Source organism: Teleopsis dalmanni, chromosome 2, assembly GCF_002237135.1.
Source record: "Teleopsis dalmanni isolate 2A chromosome 2, ASM223713v2, whole genome shotgun sequence".
Lineage (NCBI taxonomy): Eukaryota > Metazoa > Arthropoda > Insecta > Diptera > Diopsidae > Teleopsis > Teleopsis dalmanni.
Genome location: NC_051847.1, coordinates 149,917,552 through 149,930,111, shown reverse-complemented (window position 1 = coordinate 149,930,111; position 12,560 = coordinate 149,917,552). Strand labels below are relative to the sequence as shown.

Sequence of the window (12,560 nt, the reverse complement as noted above, 5' to 3'; positions counted from 1 at the left end):
ATTTTTAAAATGTTTAAAAATATTAATACATAAATAATTTTTTATGTATTGCTAAGTTAATAATTTCTGTAATATTAACAGAAAAATATAATACAAAAACCTATAAAAATTAATTGTAATTACGGAATTTAGTGAATTTCTCTTTAGTTCCGGCCATCTGATTAAACAATAGAGTCACAAAAATTAAAGATATTTGTTCAAAATAGAAATATCCTTTAATACAAACAATAATATGTTTCTACTGCTTCCTTAGTAAGTCTAACTAAGTAAATTTCATTAACCATACAAGTAGCTTGCATGATTTTTAACTTACTTAAACATAAAATTAAGAAAATTATACCAAAACTGTCGAATGCAAAACTTAAAAATAAATTTCCCTCAAGGGAAATTACCAAAATTTGAAATATTTTTATTGTTTTATATGTAAAATGTAAAGAAACAACAACTGAACTGTAAACAAAGGGACAAAGTAATAATTTAATGAAATCTTTATTTTTATTCATTGAATATGTAATACATTTATAAAATATATATATAAATATAATTTTTTGTGTGATATATTATTGAACGAAATTTATTTATACAAACAGAAGCTCTCTTAGAACTTTTAAAGAACTTTCTGATACATAAAAGTTCCTTCACATGCAATAAGTAATTTATGTCAATGAAAACGAGACATTCACTGTCTCATTTAGGCACTTGCTTGTTTATATTAATGAGGTAACGTTCACATTATAATGACCTCATTTATGCACCTGATAGAAATTTCACAAAATTTTATAAACTTCACTTAGTAATATATTAAATATATAAAAAAAATATATATATAATTGATATATTAAATAATTCATTCACTTGTTATGTATAAACTACATAGATAATTAATAAAAACAAAGATTTTAATAAATACCTACTTCCTTAGTATCTTTGTTTAAAGCTCAGTTGTTGTTTGTTTACATTTTACATATAAAACATATAACATATATTTCATATTTTAATGATTTTTCTTGTGGGATATTTATTTTTAAGGGTTGCATTTGACAATTTTCGATTTAAATGCACTGATCTATCTATAGCTTGATAATTTATATTAAAATGCAAGGTTGTATTTTTTTCTTGTGCTAAGAGTATACTATGAAATTTTTTCATGGTTTTTTTTGAAGGTAAGTATTAGTGTTGCTGAAAGAGCTACGCATTCTTTATATGGTGACAAAGAAGGTTTTTTTCACTTATCTTATCTTTCACTTGTACACTTATCTATCATTATTGTGAATAGTTCATATAAAACAAAGTAAAATAATATAGTGCTGCAACGTTCAACATTTTCATATATGAATGCAACAAATATAAAAAATAAAATTTAGATATATTTAAAATTTACTGTGTGAAAATGTTTTTACCTATTCAATTACAATTACTTATAATATGTGATGGAATATAAAGTTTAATTATATAATTAATTGTTATTATTTATTATTGATTCAAAAAAATATATACAGTACTTACAAAAATGATAGAATTTTATTTAGGTCGCGTGCGAGTTAAGCTAAGTTGCGTTCTAAATTAGGGAAATTCTAAGTTGTGTCGATAATATATTGATGTGTCGATACTTAGCATATTTTCGAGGTGGCTAAGTCGAGACTAAATCGCCAGGGCTGCCATTTTAGTATTTTCATAAGATAATATTTTCATATGTGAATTTAAATGAATATATGAATATAGAAATTTTCAATAAAAAATAATTTTATTGAAACGTTTTATTTGTATTGAAAAATTAATAACCGCTATTAGGAAACTTTTAACCGAAAATTGATCACTTTTAGCATATATTTTTCATTATTTAATGAACATTTGCAATAAAGTCTGGAAGTATTTGTATTTTCTAAAATTTTAATTACTTTTATTTAATATTATAAACATTTCTTTGATAAAATTTTATTATAGTCGCTGATTCCAAAAAACAAAGTCAATTTATTTTCATTGACTTGGCAATATTGTTTTGGTAATTTTTGACATTTGAATAATTTGTTTGTGTTCAACATTATTTGTAAACAATTTGTATATTGAAAAGGTAAAACATCTTGATCCGCTTTGGCAGCCAAAGTTAATAATTGCATAGAAATGTGAACCTGCCTTTATTTGGATAGTTCATTTCACTGAGCTACCGATAAATGATGTAGTACAAAAAGCTGAACATGAAAAAGATGTTTTTTACTTTGTCAAATTAGCCAATCTTGCAAGTTTTGCAATGTGGTCACTTTGAATTGATAATAACATATTTGTTGTGTGCAGATTGGCATACAAAAAAGCGGTGCATACAGTTAACATTATTATTCATATATATTCTTCAATAATTATTTTCCGTAACTTAAAACGCTTTTCATGAATTTATACAGGTTGTAAATATTGCTATCGTTTAATAAAAGTTTAACTTCTTCTTTGGATAGAAGTGTTTTATCTGCAAAAAAAATACGTCTATGTTCTTTAATAATCGGACTTATATCAATAATATGACATACATTTTCTATTTCATGACGATTAAACAAAGAACAATCACTTTCAAATATATTAAATTCTCAACCGTTCAGTTTAAAAAGACCGCCTCTACATTTAAAAAGTAGGCTCGATATAAAGCTTAATAATGACATACAGTTTCTATTTCATGACGATTACACAAAGAACAATTACGTTCAGATATATTAAATTCTCAACCGTTCAGTTTAAAAAGACCGCCTCTACATTTAAAAAGTAGGCTCGATATAAAGCTTAAAATTAAACAAATATATATATATACGAGGGCGGTTTGATAAGTAAGTGAGTTTCGTGTGCTGATTAAGTATTGTGGCCAAAATCCCCAAATTGGGATACGAACTGCTATTCTCCAGATTTAGCCACCTGTTGAACGACGTAGCTTCCTCAAAATTAAAAAGTTGCCCACTGGTAGATTACAGCTGACGGCAACACTGTTGAATTTGGAGTAACTGCGCGGGAAATTTAAAGAGTCACTGACTTATCAAACCACCCTCGTATATATATATATTGTCTTTAAACACATATATAGAAACTGAAGTTTAATATACTTGTAATTTTTATTATTTTTCGACTTTTAAGTTTTGTGAGTATGTAGTTTTAAAATTAGCAAATAGAGTCGCAAAAAGAACTTCTCTGTATTATTGCACAGAACTCTTTTAGTAAATTAATACTTTCACAATTAAGTATTACTTTATTATGCTAAGTATGCGTCGTGAAGAATCTTAATACATAACTAACTTTAATAATGACGCTAATTTTTTGATTCTGTTTATTAATGCTGACTGTTACTATTACTATACTTATTATAAATTTCGTTTATATTAATGACTAAAAAACATTTTTTCAATTGCCGAAATATTAAACATATTATTAAATTTGATTAATATTTATAATGAAATATGTATACATATTTCATTATCTACATTTAAAAAAAAAAAAATTTTTAAAAATTGACCGAATAGCCCACACTAAATGATAATAATAATAGTTACAAGTTGTATCCATTATTGTATTACTTTATATTGTATACTTAACTGTTCATCTTATCATATATCCAATATTTAATCTTATTAACACAATTAATGGGATGTACCCAACCACTTCAACTGTGACAACTTCAAATCACTAATAATAATAATATGATAATAAAATTATTATATTTTACTAAATTATCGATTTTTACAACAATAAGGCCGTGTGCGAAAAAATTTTCTAGTGATTTTTTGCACTGCTCTTATGTAAATATTTATTTATTAATATATTGCACTTATATATTAATTTTGGTTAAAAGTTTTAAAATTCATTTATTTAACATTTTCATCACGGTAAAACCTCATTTACCTAATTTTTATCTTATTTACCTTACTCGAAATTCTGCTAAATACCAACATTAACTGCCATTTCGACATAATATACTATTCCCTCAATTTACCTAAATCAGTTAAGTAAAATGTATTTTCATACAATAAAATTTAAGAATGTTACATTCTTACTAGCGTGGATGGGCCCTTTTAAAAAATTAAATGTTAAATAGCAAGGTATTTAAATATGTTGAAATTTTACTACTTTTGTATGAAATTATTTGGTTTGATAGAAGAATTGTATGAAAGTAGTATTTGATGATGCAAATGACCTCCAAACGTCCTCTTTAACTTGCACGAAAGCCTATTTTGTTGGAATAAAAACACGAAACGTATTCTTTTGGAGAGTCACACAGTTTCTTCCAGAGAAGAAGGATCGGACGTCATTCATTTTAAATTTGGTAAGCAAAGTAATTTTTATAAAAGTGCTGGAGTTAAAATTTTTTTTTTTTTATAAATTTTTATATAAAATTAAAATTAAATATTTGTTTTATTTTTATTAAATTTGTTGTTAAATAAGTGCTTTGTATATACTTCTCGAATTAATAAAATTGTGATATAATAGTTTGAGATTTGTGTTACAGTGATAAAAATTGTATTAATACTATATTGCGTTTTAATCGTCTAATAGTATTAGACGGATATAAAGAATAAGAATTAAATATGTATTTTAAATGAAAGCAATTTAAATTAGTTAAAAGCTGTTATCAAGTCCTACAAGTTTTATTTGAACAAGTTTTTTTTTTCTTAAAGTGCAAACGTGTGTAAAGAACATATTTTTAATAGAAAGATATAAAGATACTTCTACCACAAAAGCGAGTAAAATCATATAAAGTTCTTATCAAAAAATACTAATTACCAAGTGATATTGATATCTATTATTATTGTAATTTCCGGAAAACACAATTAATAAAAGATATACAATTGATAAATTCCAATTGATATTCATAATTAATAAAATAAATACATATCTTAAATTGAGAATTATTCGTTAACCGCTAATAATGTGGTTTAGAATTTTATTTCAAAAGTATCTAAAATGTATGTTTCATTTGAAGTTTGACCTTTATCAATGTCATTTATACGTGGGGAATTCAAACTATTGTTTGTTTCTATTCATGAGAATGAAAGAGAAATTTTCTAATAACATAAAATTGAATAACTCTCTCTTTAAGGCGCATGAATTTAATATATATAACATTTTTACCTATATATTTATATATTTATATATATATATATATTTACTTAGCTGGGAATGTATAATTCCCATTTTTAACTTTTCATTCCATCCCAGCAAAGCAAATATTAGAATAAAAGTAAAAGTTCATCAATACGTGTTTAAAATTGAAGTAAAAAATAATAAAATAAAATACTGAATATAGTTTAATTCGTAAGGATATAAGTTAAATTAAAACTAATTAATTTTATTTTTTTATTTGGAAAAATAAGTTACTTGAATCTTTACATATATCTATATATATATATTTTTGTATATACAAGTCTATTAATCTATTATTAAATTTTAAAGCAAATATAGATTAAATTGTGTGATTTTTGTGTAATATTTATTTTGAAAAGTTCAAATTGAACGAATTGCTTGATTCCCAATGTTAAGAACTGATTATTATAAAAAACTGATTATAGAAAATAATGCCAAAGTATATGCTTCTATATGTTAACTATAATATATATATTTATTTACATTAATTTTAAAAATTCTTATAGATACAAGAGTCGTGTGTATTATATATAATCTTAATTTTGTTTTGTTGTATTGTGAAAATACGCTATGAAAGACCTCGATGAAGGTCGAAGTGCATTTCAATCGTTTGTTTTCTTTTGATAGAATGGGAAAGTGCCATCAAAAATAAATATTATTTTAATTATTCTGCTCGAGTGACGAAGTGTAGTGACGAAATTTAAGCTGAGCTCTTGAAATTCTTATCAATTATGAAATGCGTATCCGGTTGTTAAACGTGTTCATACGCATGTCTAATTTTTTAAAATTTCCAAGGAAAGTCATGAAAAACGGTGGGCGTGTATAGTGTATATATATTATAAGTGAAAGTGGATTTGCTACATTTACTATTAATAGTAAAAATAAAATTCATAGAGTACATAGTAAATTTTAAATAAAGTTTTAATTTATCAATTTTAATAATCAATATAAAATTTAGTTAACCAAAAACCAACCAACGAACCAGTTTAATGCAAAACAGGCCTTTTTCTTTATTATACTCCATTTGCAATTCTAATTATAATTTTAAAATAAGTAATAACAAGTATTATTATTTTTCTAGAAAAGATTTTTAATTAATTTTAATTTAATTCATTATAAAATTTTTTTCTTTTAGCTGATTTCGTAAAAAACACCGAATCTCAAAATGACTACCTATTTCAACTACCCATCAAAGGAATTACAAGAAGAATTGAGCCGTATTGCCAAGGCCATTGTTGCCCCAGGCAAAGGCATTCTTGCTGCTGATGAATCTGTTTCCACCATGGGTAAACGTTTACAAGATATTGGTGTTGAAAATACAGAAGAACATCGTCGTCAATACCGCCAACTCTTGTTCTCCACCGATCCTAAAGTAGCTGACAATATTTCTGGTGTTATTTTGTTCCACGAGACTCTCTACCAAAAGGCTGATGATGGCACTCCATTTGTAGAATTGTTGAAGAAACGTGGTATTATTCCCGGTATTAAAGTTGACAAAGGTGTTGTACCATTGTTCGGTTCCGAAGATGAGTGCACTACCCAAGGTACATACTAATAAATTATTAAATTTTTTTCAAAATATATTTATTAATAATTATCTTTTTAAATAACATATGTTTATTTAATATCTATTATTCAATTAAATATTTTAATTATTTTAAAAGGTTTGGATGATTTGGCTGCACGTTGCGCACAATACAAGAAGGATGGCTGTGACTTCGCTAAATGGCGCTGCGTTTTGAAAATTGGCAAGAACACTCCATCATATCAATCAATTTTGGAAAATGCTAATGTTTTAGCTCGTTATGCTTCAATCTGCCAATCTCAACGCATTGTACCAATTGTTGAACCTGAAGTTTTGCCTGATGGTGAACATGATTTGGATCGTGCACAAAAAGTAACTGAAACTGTATTGGCTGCTGTCTACAAAGCATTGAATGATCATCATGTCTACTTGGAAGGTACTTTATTGAAACCAAACATGGTTACAGCCGGTCAATCCTGCGCAAAGAAATTCACACCAGATCAAGTTGCCCTCGCAACTGTTGAAGCTCTCCGCCGCACAGTACCAGCTGCCGTTCCCGGTAAGTTAATACTTAAATTCTATAAAGAATCATATTAACAAATTCTTATGTTTATTTAGGCATTACTTTCCTCTCTGGTGGTCAATCAGAAGAAGAGGCTTCAGTGCACTTAAATGCTATTAATAACGTTCCTTTGTTGAAACCATGGGCTTTGACATTCTCTTACGGTCGTGCTCTTCAAGCATCAGTACTCCGTGCATGGGGTGGCAAGAAAGAAAATGTTGGATCTGGTCAAAACGAATTGATCAAACGCGCAAAGGTATGTTGTGTTTATAATAATTAATTATTATAAATTAAGTACTGGGTGTATTAAATTATAGTGGAATATATTAGTCATTTATTTATTTATATATATACACAATACAAATAAAAATAATCAGACATTTTTGTTCATTTTAAACTTAAGTGGGTTCCTGAGACTTGATTTTTACAGTCAAAAACATTAATATATGATATAATGATGACTATAACTAAGTATTTTTTGCAGAAAAGTGGACAGTATAACAAAAAGTAGTAATTTTAATTAATTTTGCATGCAATATTTGAAGCATAAATTCTTTTTTAATTGTTTTTAATTTTGGATTTTGATTTTATAACTTTAAAATATATTTATTATTTATTTGCATTTTTAGTGTTTATATTTTGCTTTTTTTTATTTTAATTCTGCTTCTATTTATTATAATTTTTTTTAAGATAACAATTAAAAATGTTTTTTATACTATCTATTATTATTATAATTACTCTATACTCATTTGCGACTGTTTTTGTTTATTATTCAGTTCTTTTGTTCTTAGTAATATGTTTGTTTGTTAAACATTATTCTGTATTAATCTAAAATTATTGTGATGAAGAAACATTCACTGGAAATAAATTAAAAATATATTTCTTAAAAATTATACTATATTTAAATTAAAGTAATTTTATTATTTTTTAAAATTTTAATATAATATTAATAATCAATATAAAAACCGTAAGAGGAATATGATCATATTTGATAATAAAAATATTAACATAAAACATAAAAATATATAACTTGAAATATGAGTTATATATTGATATGATATGATAAATCATCAATAAATTTAGCTGATCAATAAACATAAACTCAGAATTAAAATAAATGTTCTTGAAATAAATAGATCTGGGAATTGCTTTATAATTATTATTTATAATATTTTTGAATAATCTTTACTACTATAATTATTAATTCAATTTAATCAATTTAAATACTTAGCCTTTTCATAAGGAGTAACGCTCTCAGTTCTTTGAAACGTTTTAAACTTTTCTGGTATCCGTTCTACTTATGTTATCTATAGCGATTGCCTTATAATTTGAATCTAAATAATTATTATTCTTTTTTATTTGAAGATTATGTTTAACTTCCTGTAAGCAAATATATCTGAATGTAATGTTTTTAAAAATTTACATCGCTTCAAAAAAAAATTCAAACATGAATTTGTTAACAGCAAGAAATATATATATTAGAGTCTTAAAGGTTCTTATAGTAAAAATTTTTTTAGGGTACAATAATTTATTTTAAATTAACTAAAATTATTAGTTGACTCAACAGCTACTTCGAATCTTGTCAGATATTCATCTTTAAAAGTCATGAAAATAATATAATAAAATATGTTTGAAAATCCTATATTAATTCCATACTACATCTTTTTAAATGTATCATTTCATATCAGTGATGATTTTTAGTATTATTGTACTAAGTTACAAATATATATATGTACTTAAATAAATCTCTTTTTATTGGAACTACATATGTTCTAAAACAGTTGTCTTAATATTTGAAAACTTTATAGAATCTTATTAAAATATTTTTGTTTTATTTTTATTGTTTTAAATTGGTCAAAATACAGTGGTAATATTTTTGAGCAGTCATTTATGGTCAGCTAACTTTTGTTTATTCATTTAAAAGTGGTCTCACATAAAGTTGTACCAAATAATAATTACGAAGTGCCCATTAGGGAAGTTCCATTATATTATTACTTTTATATTGTGCATGTATGTTATTACTTTTAAATTTATATATTTTTAAAAAATTATATATAATTATATTAATTTATTGCATGATTTTACTATTATATTGTATCTAATTACTAATATTGTATCTAATAAAAATTTCTTCTGCACACTTACTGTAATAAAAATTTCTCTTATTCAGGCTAATGCACTTGCTTGCCAGGGCAAATACGAAGCTGGTTCTATTCCTTCATTCGCCGCCAATGCTAGTTTGTTTGTTGCTCAACACAAATATTAAATTTTTTTTAACCTTATTAAAATACATACATATATATTTATATATATATATATATATATATATATATATATATACCTAACAATACAACGAATTGGCATACTGCAACAGCAAACCTGCAGGAAACAAGCGACGCATTTTTTTCTACTAGTTTACTTTCTATATATAAATTATAAATTTAATTTTAATACTATGTATACTTTTACATAACTATTTCGTTTTACGTTAAAACTATTTATCATTTTTTAACGTATTTTGCAATAGTTTTTGTGTTTTTTCAATGCATATCACTAAATTAATTTTAATTTTTATTGACAATAAACACTTTATTTGAACTGTTTTAAAAAATAATTTATACGTGTTGTTATTTAAATACTTTATATTTAATTTTCTAATATTTAAAATTATTTTAAAAAACTTTAATTTAAATATACAAAGTATTTAGATTAATATTAAGTTGTTGAAAATTGTTATTTAATCTAATTATATGTTTTTTTTATCAATTTGTTTAGAATGTGACTTTAATTCATGTAGTTTTGTTAATGCTTTGTTTATTTTAAATATTTGCATAATCTGTAGAAATTATATTTGTGAATAACAAAAAATGACAATATAGATATTAGTACTAAGTAACAAAATAATCGCTGACAAGTTTAAAGATACGTAACAAGACTGACCTTAAATTTTTAGGCTACTTACAAACTTTTAGAATACTTTTAAACACACTTTTAAGATATTTTTATATCTTTAGTATATACTTCTGTAATGTTTAGTTTATAATCAAAATTAGATTTAGTTATACACATTACATTTTTAAATTGGTCAATCCATACTAATTAAAATATTAATTAGTTCCGTGTAAGAGAAAATTAAATTTAATCCTTAAGTACTTTTTTTGGACTGTCATAAGGTAAAGTAATATTGACAAAAACAAAATACACTTTCAAAAATTAAATTCACCATTTTTATTTAAAAGCTTTTTAAATATTTATTAATTTACTATTAATTATCTTTCTAGGGTAATGGTGAAGCAGCTGTTGGTAAATATGTTGCTGGATCCGTTGTTGGAGCTGGTGCCGATGCCACACTCTTTGTTGCAAATCACGCTTATTAAATAATGTATCTTTTATTTTTAATGTTATCTAAAAACAGAACAAAACAAGAACAAAATTGTTTGCAAAATCTATTTATTTGTTAAGCATAATTTCAGGATTAAAATATACTAGAACTATACTTTTTGCATGTTTCTTCTTACTGAGGATCTCAGTAATTAATTAATATACATACTGTAAACAACCAAATTTCATGTCAATAGTTGGTTGTAGATTAATTATTATTGTTAAAACGTTTAAATATTAATAAATTATTATTAATTTATTACTATAATTGTTGTAGTTGATTATGCGTTTAAAATTATATTTGATGTTTGCTTAAAGAGGCACAAACTATCTTTCATGTGTAAAATTTAAACAATGTTGACTTTGTACATTTGAAATGTACTTGTATTTGCACATATTTGATTTATATTTATAAGTTATTGCTTTAACATTAATATCTACATTAAATATAAAAAAAAAAAAATTAAAAACGTCATACAATAATAAAGTGAATTTAATAATATAATGATCAACAGAACGATAACGTTTTAATTCAATTCGTAAACTGCATATCGAATTGGCTAAGTTGCTTATAGTACCTCATTGAATGTAATTTTCGTAGACGATACACTAAATTTCAAATATAATTGTTAAAAAAATAAATAAAAGTTAAATCAGTTATTAATTTTTGTTGTTATATCATATTTCCACTCGCATCCGAACACTACCTTCTTTATGCTGAAAATACTACACCACAGCTGACAGATATTAAATCGTATATTAAGACTCAACGTTCTACTCAGATATTAAGTTTACACACACATAATTGATTAAAGGTACTTGATTTCCATATTACAACACAATCACATTTCCATTGACTTTAAATATAAAGGTCAAAATATGGTATATTGCACAAGACAGGAACCGTGATAATGGAGATTTAATTTGCTTCGTATGCTCTGAGGGTGAGTGCCAATGCCAGAGTTTTGAAAATTAAACGTCTTTAAAATATTTTAGATTATTTTAAAGCAGATATTACAGATATAATTCGATTCAATGTTTTCATACGAATTTCAAATCCTCCTTAAATGTAGCTTCTAACATAATCTTAATACCAGATTTGTGCCCCACGTAGTTAAAAACCACAACTACACAATTCTTTGCGACTCTTACAGTTCATTTAAGATTTCCCATAACAAAAGTTCAAACTGTCAACTTTTTTTGTTAAAGCATAGCTTATGGCATTTCTTGGATGTGGATAAGTAAAGCAATGGCGAACCTTTTTATGAGCGCATGCTTAATCTTGAATTAGCATGCAGATCTTGGTATTAATATAACCTATTTTAAAAATAAAGAAAAAAATCTTAGTATTTATTACAAGTACAGAACATTAACATTTTTTTTTTCATTTTGAACGGTAGAACTAGAAATATTGGAATAAAAAGGGACGTATCTCAAGGCATTAAAGTGAGGAATAAAATAAAAAAAACTCTACATAAGTTGCGAAAGAGCAGGCGCTTCTTTATTTTAAATATATCCTTTTTGTTCCTATAGATCATGTATAAAGTTCAAGATTCGAAGTATATAAGTTGTGTCGCCATTGACCTGGCTACTCTGTTGAGTTCTGACATGTTGATGTGTGAAAAAATGTAAAAGGAATATAAGATAATAAGTAAAAGATTTTTTTCCAATACTATTCGAGTTATTCATTTCACACTTTAGTCTATGTTAGTACGTATGCAAGTAGAGATACTATAATGGAAAATGGATTATTACATTAAGATTATGCGTTTGCATTACTATTTTAAATAATTTTAATCTTAATGTACTTGCATTCCTTATGAATACATTCAATATTTATACATTTAATGCATATTGTTGATGTTGCATTTTAATTGATTAGTAGGATGGATTAGTAGGATGTAATCATTAATTATTCTCAATGACTTAATGACTTCCATTTATAATACAGAGTAATATGCGTGTAAATAATCAAACCTG

General features: G+C 25.0%; 1 protein-coding gene across 2 annotated transcripts; it reads left to right on the top strand.

The window, feature by feature from the left end:
- Nucleotides 1–4,185: 4,185 nt before the first annotated feature.
- Nucleotides 4,186–11,227, top strand: LOC119678603 (fructose-bisphosphate aldolase). 2 transcript variants are annotated; one of them, XM_038090533.1, is made up of 5 exons: nt 4,186–4,294; nt 6,248–6,656; nt 6,777–7,196; nt 7,256–7,455; nt 9,370–9,619. In XM_038090533.1, exons 2-5 carry the CDS (start codon nt 6,278–6,280, stop codon nt 9,463–9,465), a joined length of 1,095 nt encoding a protein of 364 aa, XP_037946461.1. In that variant the 5' UTR covers nt 4,186–4,294; nt 6,248–6,277; the 3' UTR covers nt 9,466–9,619. The 2 variants fall into 2 exon arrangements, with proteins under 2 accessions (XP_037946461.1, XP_037946460.1); XM_038090532.1 differs by lacking the exon at nt 9,370–9,619 and adding an exon at nt 10,481–11,227 and having other exon boundaries at nt 4,187–4,294.
- Nucleotides 11,228–12,560: the final 1,333 nt, after the last annotated feature.

Coding starts and splice junctions, on each gene's coding strand:
- LOC119678603 (XM_038090532.1), top strand. CDS start 6,278: ATGACTACCTATTTCAACTACCCATCAAAGGAATTACAAGAAGAATTG. Junction 7,197..7,255: donor AGTACCAGCTGCCGTTCCCG/GTAAGTTAATAC, acceptor ATGTTTATTTAG/GCATTACTTTCCTCTCTGGT. Junction 7,456..10,480: donor AATTGATCAAACGCGCAAAG/GTATGTTGTGTT, acceptor TTATCTTTCTAG/GGTAATGGTGAAGCAGCTGT.